At 42.5% G+C, this 27,414-nt stretch overlaps 1 protein-coding gene across 6 annotated transcripts; it reads left to right on the forward strand.

Moving 5' to 3' along the window:
• Nucleotides 1-653: 653 nt before the first annotated feature.
• On the forward strand, nucleotides 654-26,541 carry LRP3 (LDL receptor related protein 3). 6 transcript variants are annotated; one of them, XM_040075496.2, is made up of 9 exons: nucleotides 713-794; nucleotides 2,045-2,107; nucleotides 2,512-2,590; nucleotides 5,886-5,933; nucleotides 12,872-13,010; nucleotides 21,904-22,112; nucleotides 22,394-23,480; nucleotides 24,647-24,779; nucleotides 25,711-26,541. In XM_040075496.2, exons 5-9 carry the CDS (start codon nucleotides 12,997-12,999, stop codon nucleotides 26,512-26,514), a joined length of 2,247 nt encoding a protein of 748 aa, XP_039931430.1. In that variant the 5' UTR covers nucleotides 713-794; nucleotides 2,045-2,107; nucleotides 2,512-2,590; nucleotides 5,886-5,933; nucleotides 12,872-12,996; the 3' UTR covers nucleotides 26,515-26,541. The 6 variants fall into 6 exon arrangements, with proteins under 6 accessions (XP_039931427.1, XP_039931430.1, XP_039931429.1 ...); XM_040075495.2 differs by having other exon boundaries at nucleotides 2,512-2,574; XM_040075493.2 differs by lacking the exons at nucleotides 2,045-2,107; nucleotides 2,512-2,590 and having other exon boundaries at nucleotides 654-794.
• The last annotated feature ends 873 nt before the right edge of the window (nucleotides 26,542-27,414 follow it).

Consider the following 27,414-nt stretch of genomic DNA (forward strand, 5'->3'; position numbering starts at 1 on the left):
GGGAGGCTTTTCTCCCTGCGCCCACCACCGATCACAGCGGTCATTCTCGGGAGCTGCATGGGAGCCAGTTCAGCGTAGCTCCGGAAGAAACTGCTCGGAAAAGGCGTCGGGCTGACCCGCTGGGCCGAGGCAGCTCCCGGCTGGGGGGCCGGCGGCGGCGGCCCTGGGCGCGGCCTCCCGGCATGGGACCGCGGCTCCCCGCACCCGCCCGGCCCAGGGGCGGCACCCGCGGGGCCGCGAGGGCTGGCTGCGCCATGGCCGCGGGCGCAGGGGCGCGGCGAGAGCGGGGACACCCGTGCCTGACAGGAAGCCCGGCAGCCGGCGCTGCGCGGGCGGGCTCGGCCCTCGCCTTCCCTTCCGCCCCCGGCCGCGCTCCGCCCGCTGGCGGCGGCGCCTCAAGGTGTGCGCGGAGAGGAGCGGGGCGGTGCTGCGTTCCCCTCGCCGTCTGGCCCGGCCGCCGCAGCTGCTCGGCGGGCCTGTCACGTGGGGCAGCGGCGGCGGCGGCGGCGCTGCGGTCTGTTCTCCGCCACCTGCCCCGGAGCGGGAGCGCGGGCCGGCTATGGGGCCGCAGCTGCGGTGGGTGCCCGCGCCACTCCCGGCTCCCCGGCGGGCGGGGGTACCGCGGGCCCGCGGCGCCGCCGGCTCCTGCGGCTCAGCGTAGCGGCTCGGTGGGTGCGGAGCCGCTGCGCTTTCCCCCGCGCTGAAGGGCAGGCGACAGCGACCCGCCATGGAGAAGGCAGCGGCCGCGGAGCTCCGTCAGGGCGCGCTGGGGCCGCTCGCTGCCATCTGCCTGGGTGAGTGCGGCCCGGCTCCCTGGCGGCGGGGCACGTCCGGGCACGGCGGACAGCGGCTGTGGGGACTGCTGGGCCCCCTCCTCCCCTACGGGAAGTGACCGTGGGAGGGGGCCCGGGATGGGACGGGGTTGCCACACATCGAATCATGCCGGCGGAGCCCCCTCCCGCCACCCCGCTTCCGAATGGGGCGAGGGGCGGCGCGGCCGCGGGTCTCTCAGGCACCCGCTTGAGCTGCCGTGCCCGGCCGTGTGGGGCCGCGCAGAGCGCCGCCAGATCTAGCGGAACCTATCGCCTTGCCCTTGGCTCTGGAAGGGCTGCCATAACCTCGCATAGAGCTGCAAAAAAAAAAAAAAAAAAAAAAAAAAAAAAAAAAAAAAAAAAAAAGTTCAAGGGGCATCACCGGTTCTTCCCTGGGCTGTGAGCTCGTGCGGGGCGCGGTGCGGGCAGCGGCGCCGAGGCTCGGTGAGGGACTGCCCGGCGCTCGGACCCCTGCGCGCCTGCCCGGCCCTTCTCTTGAGTTGCAGCGGGAAGAAACGTTTTCTCTCCCTCCGTGTCTCTGCTCTCTTCCCTCCCTTCTACTTGAAGCTGTTGCTCTCCGCTCCGCTTCTCAGCGGGTGTTAAGTTATGGCAACGTGATGGAGCGTATTACTGGTTTCCAGTCTGTCAGCCTGTTCAGTCAGGGGGGATGTTTTTTGTTAGGTTGAGGCGTTGGCGCCTGGCTGTGACTAGAACGAGCGAACGATAGGCCCCGCGTATTTAACAGGAACACGTGAAGTTAGAGGAGTTACTAGAGCTGACTGCTCCTTTCCTGTGCCCTGCCAGAAGATTCTGGTGGGGCAGTGTAGTCGGGAGCACCACATGCAGCTGAGCAGTGCTGGGGCTGCACTGAGCCCTCCAGACACTTACGTGTCACAACTGTCACAGCTCCTTGATCCAGAATGTTTTCACCCACATCTCTTTGCTAATGAAGTGGGTTAGAGTTAATTTTTAATAATCCCAAGTGACAGTTACTATTACTTATGTGAATGATCAGAAAGGGATTTCTGTGGCCAGATTGCTTGTTCTGTTTTTGTGAAAGTGCTTCCTTAACATCAGTGATTACCTATAAAAATGTAGAAAGTTGGAGTTTAAAGGTTCCTGTGTTTATTTCAAATGTATCTATTTTAATTGATGTAAGTACAGTGTAAAAACCTAGCTAAACTACAAAACAGTTTGAACATCCAGGTCGTACAACTCTTTGTTTTTTGCAGAGTCTTAATGGAATTTCAGAGATGTGCACAGCATGAGGATAATTGCTACAGTGCTTATTTAAAGTTAGAGAAAGATACGTATTTTCCCTGTATCTCTGAATTTCTTTTATTGGGGGGGGGAGAGGGGTTGTGGGGGTTTTTTGTTTGGCTGGGTTTTTTTTTTTTTTTTTTTTTTTTTTTTTGATTTTGTTTTTGGTTTTTTTTTTTGGTTTGTTTGGTTAGTGTTTTGGGGTTTTTTTGGTGGTTTTTTGTGGCCTAGTCAGACCTTTGTTAAATCTTTTATTAGTTGACATAAATAGCATGGTTATTGTTAAAATGACTAATGAGATAATAAAAGATTATATAAACTCCAGAGCTGAAGTGAGAACACTTCTTGTGTTTACGTGTGGGTGATGTCAGGTTGAAAGTTTAGTAGATTTCTGCTTTCTATGACTTCTAGAATTTCACTGTCTGGCTCTTCTTTTCAGCTGGAATGTTTTATTCCTATTCCTTGCACAACTGACAGTAGTGGAAGTTGAGAAACATGAGAGGTGGGAAGCTTGTAAGGTATTTTGCTTCAGTGCACCCATAAAAATATAATGCTGCTACTTTAACAGTTTTCTTATTTTACTTCCTGCTTGTCTGTCCTTTCCTTTCATCCTTGGTTTTGGTTCTTGATTCTTGCCATTCTTTTCTTGTTTTCCCATGGCCTGTGTGTGGGTGTTTGGTGTCTGTATCAACACACTGCCTCTGACCATTGCTGTGTGACCTCATCTGTAAACTGCTGCTCCAAAGACTGGAATTGGTTTTGTTTCAACTGTTCTTCTGTGAAGACATTTTGTTTATCATTCTTGAGAAATTCTGGAAGACATAGAAAGTTATCAAATAAGAAGGAATTAGTCAAGCTGATGTCTCTCCTTCTGGCTGTGGGGAAAGCCTGGTAGCTGTCATTTGTTTGGAGCTGCCAAGATGTAAGTTTCCCTTTTGATACAAATAGCCGCTTTCCAAGCTGAAAAACCTCACCCTGAGAATTATTTAGTGATCCAAATGAACGGCACAGTAAGTTTCCTACATTGAGTTCAAGCCAACTGAAGCACTTCGGGGGGTTTTTTTCTGGCTTTCCCATAACTGCTCAATAGTTAAGAAAAAGGGCATCTAGAAAACTTTCTAATGCTCTAGTCTATCACATGTTTTTATTTTGACAGGAGACAAGAAAATCGGCAGGGAATGGCTATTCTTTCTTATGGGCCTCTGACAATTTTGAGAGCTGTGTACTGGTTTAGCAGTGCTCTTGTGGTTTGATTTGATGGTCTGGAGTGAGCAAAATGGATATTGGAAACTGTAAGCTTATTCAGTTGCTTGGGAAAGTATCTGGTGTGAGACTTAGGTTTTATTTTAAAGAACTATTTCTGCTGACTTGGTGTATAAGGGTTTGGAAATGAGAGCGAAGAACTTGCAATTGCAGCCAGTAAAAGTTTTTTGCAGAGATAAATGAGTATTTTGGGGGGGTTTTCTTTCTTAGGTATCTGCCACGTGTGGTGTGCAAGGCTGCCTATAACTGCATCTGTGGTAGTAAACTAGGGCTCTCGGTTTAACAGTCCTCAGTAATGTAGCTCTGAGTTGGCTAATTCTGCTCTATTATGCCTCTTGTCTTTATCCTACTTACTTCCTTTAAAAGGGCATGGAGGCCTCTTATAAGCCATGTTAGGAAACCTCTGCTTCAGAGCTTGTTTCTCTTATGGCTCTTGGGAGTATTCAGGTAGGAAACATAAAGAAAGATTACAGTGGTAGCACAGACCCAGACTCTTCCATGCATTGTATCTTCAAGCACTGCCTTCAGTTGTGCTGAAACTAGTTAGGCAGAGTATATTCACATACTTTCTTTGGAGCAAAACCAAGAATTTTAATTCTCATTAATATAAATTTGTGATATAATCATGAATTAATTTCACCTCAGTCTTTAGGACTACGTTACTATGGTTACAGAATTAGTGGCACTTCAGTATTGTAGAGGAAATGTTGTGTTGCTGTTACAGCTGCTATCCAGAGTTTGTCACAAACGGATGTGCTGCTTTGCCAGAGTTAACAGAGCCATGCTGTTTCCTGGTACAGGATGTTGCTCCTAAGTAGGCTTGCTCACCTAACAGAGCAAGCTAGCACTGTGAAAGAAGAAATAATTACATGGCATATTGTTATTATAACAAATGTTGCTAATGTTAGCTAATTATGTAATAAAATTAGTGCTGTTAAGGTCCTTTGAGCATCATAATAATGTTTATTAACACAAATCTATGGCTTAGGTGTGTTTCTCCTCAAGCTGCAGTGTTACATTCACTGCCATTTAGCTGCCCTTCTGGTTTTGTGTATTCCTAAGAGCTCAGTCCCAAGACTACTCAGACTTCTCTTGTCCCTGTGGTAGGGCCCTGAAGCCTGTGACGCCAGGAGTAGTCTTTCTCTGTTTCTCTGTTTTGCAGGGCCTGGCCTCAGCCTGAGGTCTGTGGCAGTCCTCCCAAAAGGAGAAAATCCAAACTGTGGATAGCCAGATATAAGTCAGGGAGGGCCAGCTGTGTACGCACCTGGGCTGCTACGGTGTGGTGACTGAAAAACATGATTGGGCCTGAACTGGAAAGCTAAGGGATTGGTTTTTATTTCCACCTCTGTAGTGTCTGGTACTTTTTGTACCTCTTGTGCTGATTTAAGTTATAACAGAAGGTAGTCAGGGCAAGGGTCATTGTTTTGTGATGTGTTTAGGCAGTGTAGAAGACAATGGGGGCCTGCACTCTGAGCCATAAATAGTGTTGTGAGCTGCTTCCTAAGTGACTGTTGGGAATAGGGACGGTTTCTCTTCCTCTCTTCTCCTATTGTTGATTTTTAAATTATGCTTTTAACTAAATTCTTGCAAGAGATTACCTATGAAAAGATTTAGGGCTTAATTTATGCAAAATAAAGCCAAAGTGAGTACTTGGGCTGGGATGTAAATTAAGGTTTTGTAAATTAAGGGTTTGGTAACATTTAAAGCCTTTTTAATAATTTTAAGCATTTGTCATTTTACTAATAGGTTATCTTTGTAGATTGCAGAGTACTGTTGATATGAGAGCAGTCAGTGGACCACACTTTGATTTTTATAGTGCCTTAAAAAATGTGTGGGGAAACTAGTAGGGAACTACATGTTAATGCTGACTTTTGAAGCAACAATGACACAGGACAAATTTTCTTTGGCAATAACTACTCTTTCCAGATCACTTTAATAGTATGCACTGTGAGAAGAGACTTTTGAGAAAGTGAAGAGTCTTTGGAACTTAATTTGCAAGTCAGATATATATTGCAAGTACTGCCTCATCCTGTTTTGATTGTATTAGTGGACCTTGTTGAAAACTCCATTGCTTTTACTTAGTTAAGGCAATCATGTTAGCTTTAGCAGCTCATTTTCAAGGTGACATTTACCTGAGGGGAACAAAATTCCCTTTATTCAGAGCAGAAGTATTTAGGGATAATAATCACATTAGTTATCCAGCATTTAAGCAGGTAAAGTCACTAGCAGTGCTGATAAATGTTTTAGTGTGATTGTTCTTCTATGTTCCTCAATTAAAATTAATCCAGTGGAAGATAATTTAGAATAGATTGGCAGTTGTTTCTTTTGGTAGCATGTTTCAGAGGTACTAAACTTACATTGTGTATTGACTCGCTTTAGCTACAGTGAAGGATAATAGTTGCTTACGTGTCTTGCCTATGCAGATAAACAAAGTTCTTGTCGGAAAATTGCAATGCATTTATGCTAGCAACCCAGCAGACACCTAGGAATGGTAATTGACTGCTGCACCACTAGAACTTGTCTGAACATTGTTTTTCTGTCTTTACACAGTGAATCTCTTCCTGACTGGGAAAATAGAAAGTGCTGTTACCTCATTAGGTAAGACATGCTTTTCTTAACCTGTATTTACTGTTCATGTGAGCTGTTGAAGCTGTTTCTTCCCCATACAAAGAGATGTTCTAATGAAAGAGTGACTTTTGTGATGACATTTGTTTAAGACAGGCTAATGATGACATTTTAGGAAGTTTAAGACTTTTAAGTCTTCCTGGGCTTTGTCCTGGTGCCAGCCAAGGTGAATGATCCCGCTGTCCCCAGGGCCAAGGATCCCGCTGTCCCCAGGGCCAAGGATCCCGCTGTCCCCAGGGCCAGGGATCCCGCTGTCCCCAGGGCCAGGGATCCCGCTGTCCCCAGGGCCAGGGATCCCGCTGTCCCCAGGGCCAGGGATCCCGCTGTCCCCAGGGCCAGGGATCCCGCTGTCCCCAGGGGCAGGGATCCCACCGTGCCCGTGCCCAGAGCGGGCGGCGCTGGAGCCCGCTGTTTGCGGCGGGGTCAAGCCCAAGGCGCCGTGCCGAGGCCGTGCTGCCGTTTCTGTCCCCTGTGCTCCTGTCCCGGGCCTGTCCCGCCTTGTGTCGGGCTCGGAGCGCTTTGCATCGCCCTCTGTCACACGCTGCGGGCGGGCGTCAGTCTCCTTGCTGTCGCGTTTTCTTATCTGGTCGCTGTTAAACTGTAAATTGTTACGGTAACAGTAAATTGTTATCTCAACCCGTAATCTGCATTTTGTCTATCTCACCTGAGGGGGTGGGGGAACGGGAGTGGCTGTGTGGGGATTATTTTCCAGTTGGGTTTAAACCACTGCAGGATTATAGATTGCATCATTGTCGTTGTGATGGATAAAAATTGTAAATTTGAGGCTAAGGTTGTAGTGTGTGCTGATATGTTTAGGGAAAAACTGTGTTAAGGAAGTGTGCCTGGGAGCATCAAGTTAGGGAACGTGGCTCATTCCTGAAGAAGCTAAAACAAGAATATTTAAAATGACTTGTGAATGTCAGCATGGAAATTCAACCAGAACCATAGCACTTAATGTCATTTCCTTCTCTCTAGCAGTGCTGTGACTTACTGACGTTATGGGAATGTTGCAGTCAGGATCCTCTTAGTGATAAGGACCTTCTTGTGACTGTCAGTCCACCGTCATAGGGGTAGATGTACTTCATTCCCAAAGAGGCTGCAAGTTACATTAAAACTGAAAACGGCAAATAAGGGAGATGGGAGGAAAGAATATTGGAAAACAGAAAAATAATTCTAGGACAGTGGATTGAATAATGTAGTAGCTTGAGTGTTCAAGTCAAAATTGGGGGTTGAGAGAAGCTTTAAATCAGGAGAAGGTAGTAATTTTATGATTAAATAACCTGCTTAAATTAAGGTTAGAGGAAGTGTGGATAAACCATGCAGGACATGGGTTGTTTCCAACACAGTATTTTCCATTCTTTCACTGGAAAAAGCACAGTGTCATGTATGTCCCAGTATGTTCTGCCTGGATGGTTCTTTAGCTTTTGATGGAGTTTGGCATCTGTTTATGATACGTGAGTTTACTAAATTTGTAAATTAAGTAATTACACAGTGGCTTACTTAGACTGGTGATACTGTCTCTAATATAGTCTAATATAGTCTCTAATAGTCTAAAATATGTAGAGCTTCTTCCAGTTGGCTCTGCTGCTTTCTAACACTTTTTTTCACTAGAAATAGAGTTGTAACATGTGGCTTTTATTCCACAAGTATGCTGAAAACCTCAGAGTATTGTAGCCTTCATGTTTTCTTGTCTTCATACAGTTTTGAGTTACCTTGTCTCCTGATGGTGTAACTGGAGCTTGGGATGAAAATGATCATCAAAGGTCATGGCAACAGAGGGATCCGTGTGTAGCTTCTCTTACCTGTGCTTGCTGGGAGCTAGGTTGGCCTGTTGATGGAGCAGCGTGAGCTCAGATTTTGTCACATCTGTAAGTGGAACCCTTGGACTCTGCCTTTGCTGGTTCTGACTGGGGGCAGAAGAAGCCAGCTGGAGACAGGGCAAAGCGAAGGGGAGCCTTAAGTCTTCTTTTCCCACACGCATAAGGGATCTGCATTAAACCACGTATGCAAGCCCTCCTTGAGGGGGCATTGCGAGAACTTGGGGAGAGTTTCCTGCCGACTCAGAGAGAGCTACTCGAGGAATTGTATATTGCCAAGTATTTGGTTTTGAGAGAAGGTTCCTTGTGCCAAGCGCCAAACATCTTTCGTCCTGGAGCAGATGGTTGGGATGTGTCCCTTGTGACAGGGATAGGCCCTGGTGCAGAAGAATGTGAAGTTGCAGGATTTCTTTTCATCTGGAATTGTCTGAAAACTTATTCTGGCACTGCATAGTACCCTCAGTGTTGTCCTTGGTGAAGCTCAATGTCTGTTTTATTACAGTTGCTCTTGCGAAAAGAAGAGTAATATTATTCATATAAAGATTTTGGAAATGTCATTGCACTTATTTGTGGCATATTTAACAGGCAGAGGAATCTACTGCTGTTTGCAGTAGAAGAAATCCATTTGATTGTTACAGAAAACCTCATTAAGATTTATGCCCTCTTGACAGAAACTCTGAACTCAAGTATCTTCTGGTATTTGTTTAAAGTTTTGCTTTTTTTTTTTTTTTTTTTTTTTTTTTTTTTTTTGTTTTGTTTTGTTTTGTGTTGTTTAGGGTTTGGGGTGTTTTTAACTGTGGAAGATTTATTATTGACTGTCTTTATAATTTATCTTTTCTTTAAAAGCATCATCTCAGTAGGGTTTTTGGTGGGTTGGTTTGCCAGTCCAGGAATTGGTAGTTTTATGTTTCCTTGGTAATGCTAAATGTGGGAAGTGTAAGTAGTTTGGAGTTTGTAGTGAGTTGGGATTTCAGTTTTTTTTCTAGGTTTGTGCAGAAAGGCTGTGGAAAGACACAGACTTGTTGAAAAACTGTTATCACTGCTATTCTTAATGTGTTGTCACTGATGATTAGGTATTCACAATCCAGGACTGTACCTTTCTATTTAGGAACTTCCCTTTCCTTTAGATGTTTTGAACAGGCTTTTGTTTATTTTCCTGAAGGAATCACAGTGTCATGCTGAAGCCCAACTTAATAACACAGTACTTAGGCAGGCATGTGTGTGATTTTGCAGACTTCATGGCCAGGACCTGAGGAGGGAAACGGGGCCCTTTTATTGATGTTGAAGCCCCAACAGTGTAAAATTCTGCCCTTGTGTGGTTTTACCATTTTGTTGTCAGCACTGAAGGCTGTGTTTAGTAAAGGTTTTTCTTTCAAAATTTATGTGTGTGAAAAAAGAGCTGCTGAAAGCTGTGCTCAGGTACTTCACCTTTTCTGCCTTGCAACAGACAGGGCACAAGGAGTGGAGAGGCAGGCGACTGCTTTAGGAAGGAGGTCGATTAATGTTTGCAAATCCTATAGTAATGAGCGTTGGTGGGAAAAAAAAGACATCCAAAACACGAGGCAATTAAGTGAGGTTAGGGTAAACACCGTAGTAGTTTCGGGAAGGGTGTATATGTGTGTGTCCCCAGTTTGCTCCCACAGGTTTAGCGGACCGTGGACATATCATTAAAACAGTGTTTTGGCAATTCTGTCTTGGTGTAATTCGTGATGATAGTGTGCCCCATAATCATCTGTGCCCAGAAATCGTTCGTGTATCTCTCAGGTTCCACGGCCGGGAGTCGTGTGTATGTCTGTGTGTGTGTTGAGTGTAAGTTTGCTTTGGCGTGGGTTTTTTAAGAGCTGCCCGAGCAGCCTCTTTGCCCCTCATGGTCGCGGGGTCGGAGATGACCGCAGTGAAGGGAAGCTGCAGCGGTACCATTTAAAGCCCCAGGCTTGGGCTCTTCTCCTCGGGCATTCGGGAAGTCCGGGGGTACCGCGCCGAGAGAAAACAGCAGCGAAAAGCAGTTTCCAGCCCGAGTCTCGGCTTCGGGAGCTGGGGTCACGGCGCCGGGAGGAAAGGGCGCTGACGCCCGCTCCGGTGCCTGTCATTTAGCCGCACCCAGCCGAGAGGATCCCGTCCAGCCGCCCTGTCTTGACTGCCCCTGCCTGTAGCAAGACAGATCACCTCCGTGAGTTTCCAGCCCACTGAATCCAAAGAACTTCAGTCTGGGCTCCAGCTGTCAGAAGATAAGCCAAGTGAGAGATAGGACGACAGAGTGGGGGCAGTGGAGAAAAGACTGACGCCATTTCCCTCTTTGTCCTTTGACACGAATGCTTGAAATCCAGGGCATCATCTTGGGGGGTGTGCCTGGCAATTTTTGTTTGGGGTCTCTTTTTGTTTTGGGGAGTCCACAGGATTGAGTAGTTTTGTATATAGTCGTTATTTGCTGTTGTTTCTGACTTTTGCTATTCTATTTGTTAGGGAAGGGTTATTTTTTCACTTCATCTCCTTGTATTCATTACTTATTGGACTCCTGAGGGAGTCAGCTAGACCTAGAGGCTTCTCCTTTAAATTGTCTTGAACCAAAACAAATATTAATTCAGATTTGTGGTCCATTGAAATCAGGACCCTTTGCAAGAGCCAAACAATTGTCCTTTTGATTTTGAGTAGGACAAGTCTGAAATGCTTGTTATGTGTCAGAGGGGATAAGGCCGTGGTAAAGCGTTGGCAACAGTAGCCATTGTCAGATGAACTGCCAGAAATGGCATATAGTGTCAGTGCAGCCCTTAGATTTGCACAGCTACAATTCTTCTGTTAAAAGGAAAAATCTCTTTCTTCTGTTGGCTTGTTTTTTTCCTTGCCTCACATTTATATCAGATGTGCAGTGTTAACTAAAAAAAGCATTTCTCACTGAAGACCTGAACTGTGATGTTACAGCAGATCCTTTGCATTAGGAAACTACATTATTCTAAAAGGAAAAAATGTAGAGATATTACTTTAAAAAAGCTTAAGTTACTTAAGTAACTATTGCTCAGAGTCTTTGTAATTACTTCCTAAAACTGGGAAATAAGTATTTGGGAGAATAATATCTCTGCTAACTACACTGATGAATGTGTGAATGGAAGTGCTCATGCGGAGCCATCAGTCTGTCAGTGGGATTTCCTCAGAATGGAAACTAAATAAGTTTTGTGTAATTTTTATTCTGTTCTATTGCAAATACGGTGAGTAAGGGTTATTTATCCAGAACATAATTCGGTACAATGGTAACAGAAATATTTGCACAGGTGTTACTGGAAGCTTCTGGATAGTGTTGTCTGCTGTATTTGTTCTTTCACTTTGTGCATTCTGTTTCCTTCCCATTTTGAACTGTTATTAACCTGACATTTAGGAAATGCAGCCTTCCCAGCTCCTTTATGTGTTTGCTAGCTCTTGGTCCTCTTTTGCTGCTGTGATATGTTGATGCAGTAACAAGTATGTGCAGCACAATTATAGACCTGTAGAAACTGAGAACTGGAGTCGAAAAGTCCTGTGGATCTTACATTTGGTTTTATAATTCTATAATTGCAACTGCATCTCAGTATTTTCTAGAATCTGTTGTGGAGCCGCTCTCATTTAAGAAATACGATAACAAAAATTTCTTGTTTTTGTAACTTCATGACTGCAAAATATTTGTTTGGAAACAGATGTTTTCATATATTTATGTATTCTGTATGTTTTTGTGGCCTTTGAAACTGGAGGGAATTAAATGCATGTATTTCAGTGAAATGCTCTACCTGGAGAATAGCATTTTTATGTTTTGCCTCAGGTAAGTTAGTCACTTCATGTTTTTATATCCCTGTGTATCTCACTTTAAAAGTGCTTACTGTGAACAAAGAGAATAGTGCCAGGCCCAGGTTTCCTGGAGGGGACATGCTGCAGCCCAGCCCCAACAAGGAGCTCTGCAGGCAGCCCTGCCACCTGACTTGACTGCAGCCAAGTAGCGTTACTGGTACTCCTTCCTTCCAGCCCTCCAGTGCAGCTAAATCTGATCCTGACTGGGAATTGAAAATGGTGTATTTATGTGTCTGGATTTCAAGCAATACCATAAATCTCCCATTTATAATGCAGTGTAGTTGGATGCGTATGTGTATGAGGTGACAAGGTATATGCAACCTTTTTTTCCCCTTGCTACATTTTTCAGCTACAAGAATGTAAGCTCCTGTCAAAAACTGAAATATTCAGCTGCAGTCCACAAGTCATGCTCTAGATAGTAATTTGTTTTAAAAATAGTATAAATAATATTTTTGGAGTCTGTTCAGAATAGCTATTGCATTACAGAGAATCAGAGAATTTTCCCTCTCGTAGTCTGCTTGGAGTACGTTTTCCTATCAGAACGGCTTTTCAACTTTTCCTTTGAACACTTAATTTTCATTTTTGAATTGCCTAATTACAAATTACAAGTATTTGATGTAGCCTGCTGTTTTCCATTGGAAGAACCAAAAGTGCTTTGAAAATGCTGATCTTTATTTGGCTTTGTTTGCTCTTTTCCCCATCTTGAAATTTTTTCCCATCTGTGTGGGTTCAGAAGGAATTTATAGTACTTTAGTAATGTCCAGTGAAAACATTTAACGTTGGACTGCAGTTTACTTTTTTGAGGGAGGGGTGGGGGTGTGGTGGTTGGTGGTATTTTTTTAACCGTTATCAACTCTTCAGGTGGTTAAGAGAATAAACAACATGTCCAGGAGCATGTTATAATACAATGAGCTACTAGCTACTTTGCAGTTAATATGGATTATCTTCACTTGCTGGGTGACCTACCTAGGCTTTGGGAAGCTGGTAAGAAGGATTTCTGTATTACATCCTCTTGGCAGATCCATCAGTAATATTTATTGTAGCCTGTGGTAGATTCATACAAGATTATTGATTGGTCCTGCATTGAAATGCAGGTTATGCTTACCTACACTTGGTGTCGGTTTCTTAATTAAAAAGCAGGGCAAGGAAGAAAGCAGTAAGAGGATAAACCTGTGGACTATATGTCTGTATGTCCAGAAACTGATGAAAGTTCTTGAAGCTAATATGAATTGTTGATTAGGCAAAGCATTAACAATATTATTTTTCTCCCCTTATTAACAGCTGCTTGCAGTGGCGAACTGGAACAGCACACAGAGAGACGGGGAGTCATCTATAGTCCTTCTTGGCCATCAAACTATCCTCCAGCCGTAAACTGCAGCTGGTACATTCAAGGAGATCATGGAGACATGATAACAATTAGGTATGGCTTGATGTTTGTGGAGGTAAAGGATTGCTTTGCTGAAATAAAACAAAATCTGAGTTCTGATACACCAAAGTAAGTTGTCTTCAGAGCCGCTGGATGATCAAAGGAAGCCACGATTGTTTACACTGGAACATGGTTCCAGGTCGGGTATCTCTCTCCTTTTAAAAATGCTTCGTTGTGTTTTCTGTAGGCTATTTCTGACATCCATTTTTACAGAAGTCACTTGTGGTCTTTTAATGTATTTATCTTCACAATGCTTGTGTGAGATTTCATATACCCCTGACAGATGAGGGAGTGGGAAACAGCAGTACATTAACTCAGATTAAATAGTCCCCTTTCCCTTCATTGCATAGGAGTAGGTGAAGGCTATAAAACCTGGAACAGTTTCAGTGGGTATGTAAATTAGAGAAGAAATAGCATTTTTCACTAATGTCTTGAAATGGTGCTATGTTTAATAGACAGTTGAAGATAATTATTGCGTATTGTTACTTGTTTACCAAATGACACATGCTTTTCTGCTTAATATTTATTTCCACCAAATCAAATAATAGTTAGCATTTGTGGTACAATTTCAACTCAATTCTAGAAAAATTCTATTCAATAAAGACTAAAATGTACTGGAAATGGTTTGTTAAGAATATTTAGGGTATAATATGAGCATACGGTGAATGTGCTTAATTTTTCTGGACTAGTGGTAGGATCCTTCATGAACCAAAACTTTCTTACTTTAAAAAATAAAACCCAGGAAAAATTTTTGGGGGGTTTTAGTACTGTTACATTCGACACCATCTGCTCCTTCTTTGCTCAGCTGCTTAAAAGGACTGCAAAACCTCTTCAACTGCAGATGCTCAGAAATTGAAAACAAATCTGCCACAGATGGAATAATAGGAAGGCTCCACCACCCATAGTTCAAAATAGGAACTACTCACCAAAAATAATGGAGTAAATACCTGCTGTTATGAATGGGCTAGGAGACCAGCTCCAAAATAATTTCAGCTTTTATTAAAAAAAAATAAATAAAACAGCCTTTATTAAAAGAACAGCCGGGGGAGGGGCACGGCACACACCACTGTTGCTCCTTCGATGACTCAGAGGAGGAGGCAACCAGTTCCATCTCTGCAGGGCGGAGCTGGGTCTCCTTGCCTCACCAGAGTCTCCAGCAAGATGTTTGCTAGCTCTTTGTCGGGGGTGCCATGCTGTTTGAGTGCAGTCCTGGTCATGGCAACAAGGCAGAATCTTTGTTTGGTGATCTGATGTTCTTTTCTGTTTTCCCCATCTAAAGGTGTTTAGAGATCTTTATTGATGCTAGGGCTTGTTGGTTTTAGGGGTTTTTGTCTTCTAATTTAACTTCTGCCAGGTACTGGGCCTTATGGGAGTCTCACGTTTGCATAGGAGGTGATGCAATCTTCTGCCATCATGGGTACAAAGGGAGCAGCAGGGCAGTATTCGACAGTAAGGGGGGATATGAACTAGGAACTGATTAACTTACATAACTTGTGAGACATTTACAGAACATTTTAACACACAACTGTATAACTTAACATTGAAACAAGTAATTAACCTTTAGAAACTTTATTTCCTACACCTGCCAGCATTTGAAATTCATAAATAGAAACATGCTTTTAAACCACATTACATTACATTGGACATGGGGAATTTGTTTCAAAGCTGGGATTGTTGGAAACTGAGAAAGCATACAAATCAGACACAGGACTTGACTCTGGAGAATAATGCTGCAGTTTATACTGTGAAAATGTCTCAGAGCTCCAGATAGAATTGAGACTCTATTCTGCAAGTATGAGTGTAAAAGAGGCTAAAGAAACAAAGGAGCGTAAGGTGTGGCAATTGGTAATAATGTGTGTACAGTTTAGATGTATGCACAGCAATATGACTTGAAAGATTTCTTCTTAATGGGTTTGTTTTCTATCACTGAATACCCAGCCATATCCTGCCCTCCTCTGCACATGCAAACAATAGAAACTACGTGTTTACATCCCAGGGAGTAGTGCTGTGGTGTTGTGTTTCTGACTGTAAATGTACTTGGAATGACTCACTCCAGTGTATGACATGCAAAATGTTAACAGCATCTGAGGATTTCTTTACAAGGCTGTTGCCCTTGCAATGCCAAGGATGTAAAAGAAGGAGCTGACTTGCCTAGGCTAGGAGGTTTCAAATGCAAACATGTTTTCTGCTTTCCAGTTGGATATACTGCTTCTTCTAACAGTGTGTTGGTAAGGGCATAAGAGTAGCTTTTTAAATTTTCCTAGGAAAATCAAACACAATTCTTGTACTAACATCTGGATTTTGAAAGGTTTCAAAGACACCCGTCTCCTTTGTGTTGTGTTACACAGTAGGCACTTCCTTTGATCTTGAATTCGCATTGACAATAAGACAGCAGTGTTACATAAGAGATAAATATAATGAGATACAGCAGGAGTTGGTAAGGGATAAAATTGCAATTGAAAGTATTTTTTATTTCTAAACTGTTTGCACTTGGTGGTTATTTTTTATAAACCTATTTTTCAGCAGCTTTAAGTAGAACAGTGACCAGATCTACATGTGTGTGTAAGATGCTGGCGTCTGTGGCCATCTCCTTTAGAAGCTATGTCTTAATGTCTTATCTTTCATGTGTATATTGATTTTCTTCATGTCCTCAGGTTTCCATGCTTATTGTTTTGCTTTATAGTTTACTTTTTAGAAATCCTTGAGGGAGCTTTTCCATGAGCAGGAAGTACATGTTCTTTGTGCTTATACCACTCTGTATGCATATTTCAATACTTCCTTTCAAGCTGGTGTGTCTAATGGAATGGTTCTGTTAAGACCTGTGGACCAGTCTGTAGCCACTCTTTTCCAGGACTGTGTTATGTCTCTTTAAATTCAGGTGATCAGATGCTAGTTATTGTTTTGGAAACGACTTGATTTTTCCACTCATTTTCTCTATTTTTATGCTTCTTTTCACAGAGGATTATATAAAATCGTGTAAGATCAGATAAAGATGTCATATGTAGTACAGGCTTTATGGGTTTTTGTTTCCTCATATCTGAGAAAAAGATGAAAAAAAAATTGTTTAGTATTTGGTGTTACTTGATGGTTGTAATTAACTCTGGTGTGGGTGGAATATATATTTTTTTTATTGCTGTAATTTATGGGACTGCAAGTAAAATGTTCTCCATGTTTAGCATTCAAGATAAAAATACTGAAAAGCCTGAAAAGTGATCTACTTAGTGACCCACTCAAGCTGTCTCTTACTGATTGAGGTGAGGGGATCGCCTTCCTTGGCTTTCACTTCAGTGATTCATAATACTGGCTTTGAAAAAAGAAATTGTCAGATACCATTTCAGTTTCAATTTCTGCATAAAATTCAGGTCTGTTCATATATTCTTGCTGGTCTGTAATTGTGAGAAGAGTTAAAGAAGCTGCTTCACAGTCTATTTACCAAACACACAGTGTTTCAGAACTTGACATTAATTGGAAAAAAACCTCATAATAGCCATTTACTTGCTCAGCTTTTGAAGAAACAGCCCCAGTGTCTCTTGCCTAAGGTTATGCAGTTAGCTGGTGCTTGGGAGCTGGGAGTAGAATGCAGCTTTCCTGACATCAGGTCCTTGTGCTTCAGTGGTTAAGCAGAACTTTTTAATGAGCCAATTAAGTCATCAGTTGTTCAGGCTACACTTTCTATGAGAAGCTGGCAAATAGAAGTAACTTTTCTTGCTTAATTGGTCAGCTGGTTTTATTTTGGGACTGTGCTTTACTGACCTATACATAATATTTGTTCTCCAGTTTTTAAAATGAGTTTAGAGAGCCAAATTGGATGTTTTTTATTTATTTACTAATTGCTTTCATTCAGATTTTGCATCCCGTATTTGTCCTTTCCCAGTTACTAAGAAAGCTTTCGTTTTCTTTAATCTGTAGCCCCTCGTGCCTAAATTACTGAAAGGATTGTAGAGATTTCCCTACGTTATTTATAGAAGTACTTTTTTTCCTAGCTGCTACTGTTCCAATCAGTGCAGATGGTAAAAAACTAAGCTCTGATAAGCATTAGTTTTGCAGGAAGCACATTCTTCCTCATTCCTATTAATGTGTGTTTATGATATTCTGGTTTAATGAAGTACTTTCCAGCAATGTAAAAATACTTGTCAGATAGTGGGAAGATACCATCATAGGCTGTTACTTCATGTCAGTACATAGGTGAGAACTGATATCTATGACTAACCCTGTAATTTTCTGTAAACTCCTGGAGTTCTGCTCACTGCTGGAGGTAATCTCTTTTTTGGTATCATGCCACTGGAAGAAGAATCAGATGAGTTTACTGATTCCTGCAGAATTCAGTAAACACAAGACTTAGTGCTGTATTTCTCAGTTCACATTGAGTTGTTCTGATCCCCAAATTTGAATACTTTCAGTGTACAGGGGTAAGGCTGTAGTTGAGGAGTGCAAGAGCTGTAGTTTAGCACCACTGCACTGCAGCTTGCTTGGTAGGATGGACCTCTGGGTCCCCATTCCAGTCCTGCAGAACTGTCAGGGCTTTCTTGGAGAGGATTAGTGACTGAGCAGGCCTGTCTTTTGCTTTTCCCCTCAAGTCCTGTGCTTCCTTGCCCAAGATATTTAAAAAAACTGTGGTACTGTGTGGCAGTCTCTCTCTCAGAGCCCCAGCTCTGTTTTTGCCTGAGCTAGCTTGAGAGACAAACCACAGTTGGAAGGATTTTTTTCCTCAGGGCCCTAAAGATCCCAGGACAGCTGTGAACCTTTTCCTTTAAAGAGAGCAGGGTTGATGGCCAAGGAAGGGTCTGCACTTGATCTGCGGGAATCAGGGCTTTATTCAGTCTTTCTCCTGTGGTCGTGCCCCCACAGGGTCAGGAGCCCAGTCCCTGTCCCCCAGCCAAGAGAGAGATCCACGTGGCTTCCTGGCTTTTATCCAGGGGGAAGGGGCTAGAGGCAGGGACAAGCCACTACCCCATCAGGGATAAGGTGGGAGTGGAACAGAGTTGGATTGCATTCCAGTGTGGGGAAATGGGCAGGGAAAAGGAGCAGGAACAAACCTCGGGATGATACATTTTCCAGGGGAACAGAGGAGTACAGAAGAAACCATGATAAAATCCAATATAAAAATGAAATACAATATAAACCCAAATAATACACAACAGTACTGACTGGTGCTGCATGAGATATGGATGATGTTATACCTGAGTACTCTCTGTTTCAGTAGCCGTACTGTTTCTTGTTTTAGTCACAAAAAATGATGTAGTTTTTTGATACAAAAGGTCTGAGACTTCCCTCAAAAACAGACTTCAGTACTTTTCCAAAGACTGTAAAAGCATAATTGTCCCATATTTTCACTCTGTACCAATACTCATTCAAACACCAGACTTATCCTTTTGATAGAAAAATTTGCATTCCAGATTGAGAAAGCTCAGCTGAATAAATAATTGTTTTGTGGATAGCAGGATTAAGTTATTCTTCAGAGGACTATAAGAGAGCAGCTCTAAATCTAATTAGAAATGATGAAAGAAGTAATGCAGTAGAAGCTGCATGCAGGATTCAGGACTCTTGGCTAAAATAAATCAGTTGGCTACTTAATGTCAGAGTAGAATGGCAGAAACTTCTAACACAAAACCTTGTAGTCATTTACAAATGCATTATAAAGTGAAGCCAGATTTTATATACTTACAAGTGCAAACATGTATTCATATTGTTTTGATATTTCTTCAGAACGTAGTGTTTTTTGTGGTGAGGGCTTGTTCAGGTATATCATGCTTTTGGTCTTGTGTAAAATCACCATCAGTGTAAATGAGAAAAAGTCTGTTTCTAGTAGGGGCAATATAACTAGTAGGGGTAATATAACTTAAAAGAGTGCTGAAATAGAGTGACAATACCTTAATTAAAGGAAAATTTGTTGAAAATAGATCTGTTGATTAGTTTGCATAAGGGGGAATAAATTGCTTTGACCCTTGGCAGAAGAAATTTTATAACTGCTGTGGTATCTATTACAGATAAAACTTCACGTTAGAACTAGAACATACACAGAGAAATTGTGTTTGAAACTTCTAGGCACTTGGGATTAAGATTTTTTTTTTTTTTAAAGAGTTTGTTCTTGTGAATATTCTATATTGTCCATTTTGAATACGAAGGCTTTTTTTTTCAGTAGCTTGTGTATTTCTGAGGGGCATGGTGTTTTTAGGGAATCTATTAAACACAGCGTTTCCTTGTAAGTCTATTCTGTCTCATGACCCTTGTACTCTGTGGCTGAAGTTTGGATTTGTTAGGGAAGAAGTGTGGGATTCTACTCTGAATCTTTCTGAGATCCACAAGTGACACTCAGGAAAATCAGTTATCCTCTGTATCCCTGAACTTCTGTATTGGAAGCCGGAACTAAAGGTTCTCCCTGTTCCACAACCAAAAAAACCTGTTTTTTGGCAATGTACGATACTAGACTTTCAAGGTGCAAGTAAAAAATAGTAATTATACATTAATGCAGGCTCTTGAGAGGTATTGCTGTCATCTGCAAAGGAGCTTGTAAGCAAGGTATGTGCATGTAGCTGACTTTTCTGTACTCTTCCTTTGTATGAATCTTAAAAGTGTTGATTTTTTTTTTTTCCCCCTAGAAAGAAATGCATTTTAAAGTAAGTTATAGACAGCTTATTGTATAGGCAAATTCTGCCCTGGTTTGTGCAGTCTGTGTTGTGTAACCACACTATGGCTGAATTGTTTACTTAATAGACAGAAGTAGCTCTTTTCAGCAGAGTGAGGAAAGTGAGTGGCTGTGGGACCTAGCTGGAGTGCTGGGAACTGGATAAGATAGGAGAACAATTTGTTTGCCTCTTTAAGGTTGATTCTGATACATCTAAACCAACTACAGAACTAAAGGATCAAAAGATTTAGTAAATGAACTTGTTTGTATCATACAAACAGAAATTTTATAGTCATTCCCACCCCCCCTTCCCAGTTTTGAGTTTCCATTTCTTGATTTACTGACTGTTTCCTTTTCTTAGAAACTTTTGTTGTTGGGCAGATGGGTATTTCTAACACTTAGTCAAAAAGTTTTCATTAAAAAATTCCTATGAACAGTCCTCCAAGTAGATGATAGAAACTCTACATGATGTGTGGTGCCAAAATGAGTTACAGGGAGCAAAACTGATGTGGTAGCTAAGTAATGCTGTCTCACATCTCATGTAACAAACAAAAGTTGTGTGAGTACCTATAGCTTCGCTGATGCTTTGGATAATTCCTTTTCATGCAGTGGCTGTTCTCTTTCTTGGTCATTAAAAACATTTTATGCAGAACGCCTGTAAGAGAAATATTCTGGTTTATCTTTGAATGGCTGAGTTCTTGAATCTTTTTATTTTAGCTGCACAGTCATCTAAAACTTCCTTGCAAAATATGCTGATTTCAGAAGCTTGATGAGGTTGCTTATAGCAAAGAATTAAGTGCTGTGGGAATATTTCTTCACAGCTGGGAAGACACACAGAGGTTGGTGGGAGAAAAAGTTAGAAGAGGAAGGACATTTCTGGGTGGATTGTCCTCTCACATATGTTGTTTGTCATCTCTTAATTTCCATTTTACCTTATCACTTTCAGTGCTCTCTTACTTCTCATGATCTTGCTGTTAAAATTCTTTTTGAGAGTTATTAAGCCAATGTGTTTGGCAGAACCTAGAGGTGTGGGAAGGCTGAGTCTCCTGCTTGGGTGAATTAGCTAGTTTACATTGTTGCTGTTCTTTTCCTTTTAACTTCAAAGGTCAAGGTCTGGCAGGCATTATCAGCCTTTTGTAAATACACATTGATATCAGAAAATTATCTTTCCACTTACCTTTTTGAAAGAATTTGACTTTGATGTTTGTGAAGAATCATTTAGGGAAGGAGATCTGTATTTTGCAGCAGCTTTTCTGCCTTTCTGAAAATTCTGTCTAGGTATTTGCATGGAGTATGCACAAACTTCTACACCAAGTTAATTTGGTGTGGCTGAGTTACACAAAAAGGAACCAAAATTCATTTCTAAGTGTTCTGAACAGTACCCTTTCCTAATGAGTATGCTTTTCTGTGTGATCTGCAATCTGCTGTTGTCATTGCAGATTGCTGAATACAAATGCAATCAGTTTCATCAGAGAACAAATACCACATATGGTTCCTGAGCCACAGGTTAGGGAATATTATCCAGTTGTGTTCAGTGTTCTGCAAACAGCCAGGGCACCTCTTTGTACTACTATTGAATAATCACTTGACTTGTGTCAGCAGGAGGGCTAGAAAATTGACTGTAAAAGGTTACAGTCTTGTTTGCTCTGCACTCCCAGAACGGGAATATTTTAATCTTTGAATTAAAAGATAATGGTGTTAGTTTTGGGGTTCAATTTCCACCCCTGTTCTCCTCTTGATCTCTCCTTGCCCATCCGTGGCTCGAAGAGTGGATTTGTGTCTCTCATTCTTAGCCCTTTAGGATTCTTTGTACTGCTTCCTATTGTTTTTTTTCCAAGACAGTGGTCAACCCTGTCATCCCTAGGTTCATAGCTTTTACAGTTGGAAATGACTGCTGAAATTAATCTACTTTCTGTAGAATGTATTCCAGAATTTTGCTTTTCCTCATATCTGTATTTCAGGAAGCAATTTTATTTAAGGACTGAGTAAAAGAGGAATCATTTTTTCAGCTTTTGGAGCTACTTTGGTATGATGTTTATGTTTGTGAGATGGGTGCTTTTCCACGCTGGGGGATGTGCTTTGTTTCTATATACTCAAGGTACTATACAGAAGGTAGATGTTTCATTTTCTTTGAATGTGATACTTTTATGTCAGCACTGCTGGATGCAGAAAGTCAGCCGTTAGAGTCTGTTCTTTCTGTGTTAGGCTTTGCTCCAGATACGTGTTCTCTTTGTAACTTGTGCTTTCTTTTGTTCTTAACAGTTTTAAGAACTTTGATTTGGAAGACTCTCAGAAGTGTGCGGTAGACTGGTTGATGATTGGCCCATCTTCCAAGAGGGAGGAGTACAAAGTGTGTGGATCTTCCATACCTCCATCTTTCATCTCTGCAAGGGACCATGTGTGGATATTTTTTCACTCAGATGCATCAAGCTCAGGACAGGCTCAGGGATTTCGCCTTTCTTATATTAGAGGTAAAATCTTACGGGTTTGTTGGTTTCACTTTATACTCTCTCTGGCAATACTTAAAAGACAGTAGTACTTTTTTTTTGACTAGCCTCTTGGGCCATTGGTGGCTAAAGTATTGGTGTGGTGACACTGATATCATTTGCATGTGGCTTTTTAACAGTATGGCTGAAGTGTACTGGCCTGACTAATTAGTTTGTGACATGTATGGTAATAGATGTTGAAAAGTAATATCAGATAGTTCCAAAAGTTTTGATACTGATTTTTTTCTCCTTGTCCTCTTTCACAGGAAAGATAGGTCAGTCTGTGTGCCAGTCAGATGAATTCCATTGTGCAAATGGCAAGTGTATTCCCAGTACTTGGAAGTGTAACTCCATGGATGAGTGTGGCGATAACTCAGATGAGAAAAATTGCACTGTCCCTCCAACAGACCCTCCATCCAGCATCTGTCCCTCAGGAATGTTTCAGTGCAGCGCAGCCCACTCCACCAAATGCTTGATGAACGAGCTGAGGTGTAATTCGGTTAAAGACTGTGGTGATGGTTCAGACGAAGATAATTGTCCTGATCTTTCCTGTGGCAAAAGGCTGGGTAATTTTTATGGATCTTTTGCTTCCCCAGACTTATTCCGTGCTGATCACAGCAGATCAGACCTTCGTTGCACGTGGTATGTCGACACACAGGATAATCGGCATGTTCTGTTGCAGCTCAGCTTGCAGTTAGGCTACAATGACTACGTAAAGGTGTATGATGGCATCGGAGAGAGAGGTGATAAATTAATGCAGACGTTTTCACACCACAACAACAGGCATTCGGTGAGTGTGGAGTCATCAAAGGGCCAACTCACTGTCTCGTATCATGCCCGCTCCAAGAGCACGGGCCATGGATTCAATGCAACGTATCAGGTGAAAGGCTATTGCCTTCCTTGGGAGCACCCTTGTGGAAGTGATGAGGAGTGTTTCACAGATAAGCAGCACTGTGATGGCTGGTGGCATTGTCCAAATGGCAAGGATGAGGAGAACTGTCCTGCTTGCCAGAAGAATGAATACCCATGTGAAGGAAACAGTGGGCTTTGTTACTCAATACTTGACCGCTGTAATAACCAGAAGAACTGTCCAGATGGCTCAGATGAAAAAAACTGCTTTACTTGCCAGCCGGGAAATTTCCATTGTGGGACAAATCTGTGCATCTTTGAGACTTGGCGCTGTGATGGCCAAGAAGACTGCCAGGATGGAAGTGATGAACGTAACTGCCTGGTCATCGTTCCCAGGAAAGTCATCACAGCTGCTCTGATCGGGAGTCTCGTGTGTGGCTTGCTGCTAGTGATAGCACTGGGTTGTGCATTTAAATTATATTCTCTGAGGACCAGGGAATACAGGTAAGTGTCTTGCTTTGCTGATCTTTTAATAGCTGTGGTGGTTTTCTCTGTTCTGTTAAAAAGAAAAAAATGTTGATTCTTAACCATAGAAGTTGCAAAATACTGTGAAATCAAATCCGAGGACCTGATGACAGCTAAACAGTAGTCACTGCATTAGGCTTAGAGAAGATTTCTGGGAGTAGCGAGCGGAAATATCAGCTCTTCTGTGGTTTGTGAGAAGTACGTTTATTGTGCAGTATGGCAGAATCTGTATCTAACCTAATCTGTCTCGAGCGATTTCCTTTTCCTTCTCATTCCTTTCCAACAAACCCCTTGCCCCTGCCAAAAACTGAATGCTGAATTACTACAGTGAAGTCTTTACTGAATCTGAATTGAATAACCCTTCAGCAGCCCTCCCCAAATACTCCAGTTCTCAGTTCTGCTGAAAGTGATGTCCTGTTATGGTGGGGCCTGTTCTGAGCAGGTGTCCATGGTATAAGCTGTGCCCCTTTCCCCTGGTTCTGTATGCCTTGTTTTAGGTATCGTGTGTGGGATTCTTTGCCTGTGTGTTACATGTATGTGCGAGTGGGGTTCTGCTTGTAGGAGAGAGTGATAAGGGACTTTCTGGTTCCCATCTTGTCAGTGTGTCAGCTCTGTGCCATACTGCTGACACTGTGTTTTGAATAGTGTGCTTTACTGTTCTCTCCTGATCATACCTGCATGATTAAGGACCTGCAAAAGAGCTGCTGTGCTAAGGTGGGAACTTCAGTGCCTCTGTTCTGGCAGGACTGGCAAACCTCTCTGCAACTGCAAGCTGCCTCTGTTCTGTGATTGTTTACAGTTCTTAATGTTTCTTTCAAAAATAACCTTTGTGCCCTTGCTGAACAAGTTACTGTTGTTACTGGTGCAACAATTACTGGCCAGTTGAAAAAACTAGAGTTGCCACAGTGTCCAGCCTGAGACTACACTAAAGAGTTTGCTGGTTTGATTGGTTCCTATTTATACCCTGTACTCTTAGTCCTTTTGTTTATTTTAGCATCCTGATAGAATTTTCATGGAGCTTATTGGAAGGTTTGTGGTTTTAGTCCTAGCATGAGCCCTTTGGCAGTGCTTTTATACATTAGTGTCAGAGAGGCAGGACAAACTGTTACTTCTCTTCCATGTCTTCTCTCTGGTTCTGCTTCCAGAGCATTTGAGACTCAGATGACACGACTGGAGGCAGAGTTTGTGCGGCGGGAAGCTCCACCTTCTTATGGACAGCTGATTGCACAAGGACTTATTCCCCCAGTTGAAGACTTCCCTGTGTACAATGCATCACAAGTATGCAGACAAGTGCTAATGAATATTTCAGCAGCCAAACTACTGTAAATTAGAGAAAAGCAATCTGGAACTGTATTTCAGTGGCTGTACTAATTATATGGAAGTAATATAAAAATGTGTATGCATTACGTGGAGCTGAAGAACTGCAGTTCCACAGGTGCTGTAGGTAGTTTTGAGCACATTAAATGTATTTGTTGGGGAACAGCAGTGAGATAAGCATTTCTGCTGTACATCAAGACAGAATAAGAGAAAGGTCAGAAAGTAAATAGAAAAAAAAAGGCTTTTCAAGCTGAAACTGTAAATGCACCTGAAATGTTAAGAAAGTGAAGTCTCTAGTAGTATTTTTGGAAAATTCCTGATTTTCCAAAGTAATTGTTTTTCATTTATAGGTAAATTACAGTGGCAAACCATCAAGTCATTCTGTTTCATTGCTGAGTACTCAGAAAACTTCTGTACCCTGTCAGAAGTATCCAACTGAGATACAGTTCCTAGTGTTATAAAGCACTTGTAGTTTGTTACTCCAGTGGAAAATTAACTGCCTGGGCAGACAAGTAGAGCTTAAACTCATAAAAGGAAGCACCGTAAGGGACAGGAATTGTGGCTGCCCTTCCCTGGTGGTGTTCAAGGCCAGGTTGGATGGGGCATTGACCAGCTTGGGCTAGTGGGAGGTGTTCACAGCAGGGAATTTGGAATTAGATGATCTTAAGATCCCTTGCAAGCCAAACTATTCTATGAATCTATGAGAGCCTTTTGGTACAGGCAGAGCAGTCTTTGGTGTTCTCAAATATTTTGTCAGAAAATAAGCATTTAAGAAGGAAGCAGGGGCTCATATCTGAGTATTATGGTAAAGTGGAGGTACTTGTGGGGAGAACAGGGTTTAGAAATCTTGTGAGTACATGTGAAATGCTGGTTTTCTACCTCTGTGTTCCAGGCTTCTGTGCTGCAGAACATTCGCACAGCCATGAGGCGGCAGATGAGACGCCACTCGTCAAGACGGAGCTCATCTCGGCGGCGCTTGGGCAGGCTCTGGAACAGACTCTTCCACAGACCTCGGGTGAGAGGACAGATCCCCCTGCTGACACCTGCCCGCACCTCACAGACTACACTGGGTGATGGAATCATCAGCAGTGCTGATGGGGCCGTTCAGAGTCCTCTACCTTCCCCTGAAGGACCTAGTCTAGAGGCAAATGGCCAAGCCAGGGGCCCACAAGAAGCTGGATGTAGCAGCCTGCAGCCAGAGACTGAAATTACAGAGCCATCGCCTTCCAACATCTTCCAGCCAAATACTTGCACAGCAGCACATGCAGAACCTGAGGCTGGACACACCGATAAATCTTTAAGTGCTGACTCTGACAGAGAGCTTAAGCAGTCCAGTAAAGTAGATACAGGAAAAGCTTTCAGAGATCCTTTATCTGAAAGTGTAACAGAAATGATCCATGGAGGGTCAGTATCCAGGACTGTCCCAGAGGACAGTAGTTTAAGTGGAAGTCATCCGCTGAGTGAAGATCCATGTAGATTACCCTTAAAAAAGTGGGAGTCTGGTTATCCAGACAGCCCTATGGATGTTCATATCCAAGTGAATGGACAAAACCAATGTTGCCCTAACTCGTACCAGGAGGAGCCTTTGGGTGTTCATGCAGCTTGTTGCCATTCTGTGGAAGTGCCAATGTTACAGTCATCTACTTCCCTCTCTGAAAACAATACCAGTGATGATGAATCTTTACTTGTTTGCTAATAAAAGTTTTTGTTTTGTCCATGTAAATTTTGTAACTTCATTGTTTTTGTGGCAATGCGCTTTGATGATAGGTGGTATATCTGTGCTCCCAACTTTCTCTTTTAAGATGAATGTGCTTTAATCCCACAGTGGGTGCAGTACAAGACTAAATGGGACAAGTTTGTCGCCCTTGCTATTCCTGCAGCTGCAATGGGGCAGAGGAAGGCCAGTGTGTGATGGTAGGGGCTAGGAAAACAGAAATGTGTCACTACAGTTTGGAGATATCTCCGTTCTCTGGTATTTTTTTGTACTTTTAGTCACTCTGCATTCAATGTTTCTTTGCCCTTCAGTGGTCTTACTGAACTAGAGAACTCTCTTGGAACCTGGGGCAAACACCAGTCATTGTAACTCTGAGTTCTAAGCTACAAATAACGTGGTTGTGTTTTTAGGCATAATAATTTAATTGAAATTTAATAATTTTAATTAAGCATACTTAGGAGGAATTAAAATCCCTTGTAGCTTCCTCTTTTATAGGAACCGCTTACTTCTGCTCCCTTCAAAACTGTTTTGATGGCCATATGTACCTTGAAGCACAAGGTCCGCTAAATCCAAAGTTCCTGTATGGAATACCCAGAATGAAAGCAAGTATCTTGGCTACTGAAGCTTTGTAATGAGAGTTTAGCAGTGCCCAGTATAAGTGGAGTGCATTGACTCTTAGTTGCAGCAATATTTCTTTTTTGCCTTGTCATGTGTTGCATTTTCTTCATAGTTACGTTGTGAGTGTTGCAGAATTGTTTCCTCCTTCTTTGCCCTTTGTCCTCTCCTCCCTTGTGTTTCCAGGGACTCTATGCTGATGTCACTTTGAGTGTGCCTGAAGGACACTGAGACTTTACAGCTCCTTGGGGCTGCACTGGGAAGCAC

The sequence above is a fragment of the Hirundo rustica genome, chromosome 11, assembly GCF_015227805.2.
Source record: "Hirundo rustica isolate bHirRus1 chromosome 11, bHirRus1.pri.v3, whole genome shotgun sequence".
Taxonomy (NCBI): Eukaryota; Metazoa; Chordata; class Aves; order Passeriformes; family Hirundinidae; genus Hirundo; species Hirundo rustica.

Coding starts and splice junctions, on each gene's coding strand:
- LRP3 (XM_040075493.2), top strand. CDS start 728: ATGGAGAAGGCAGCGGCCGCGGAGCTCCGTCAGGGCGCGCTGGGGCCG. Junction 795..5,885: donor GCTCGCTGCCATCTGCCTGG/GTGAGTGCGGCC, acceptor GTCTTTACACAG/TGAATCTCTTCCTGACTGGG. Junction 24,780..25,710: donor CTGTGTACAATGCATCACAA/GTATGCAGACAA, acceptor TCTGTGTTCCAG/GCTTCTGTGCTGCAGAACAT.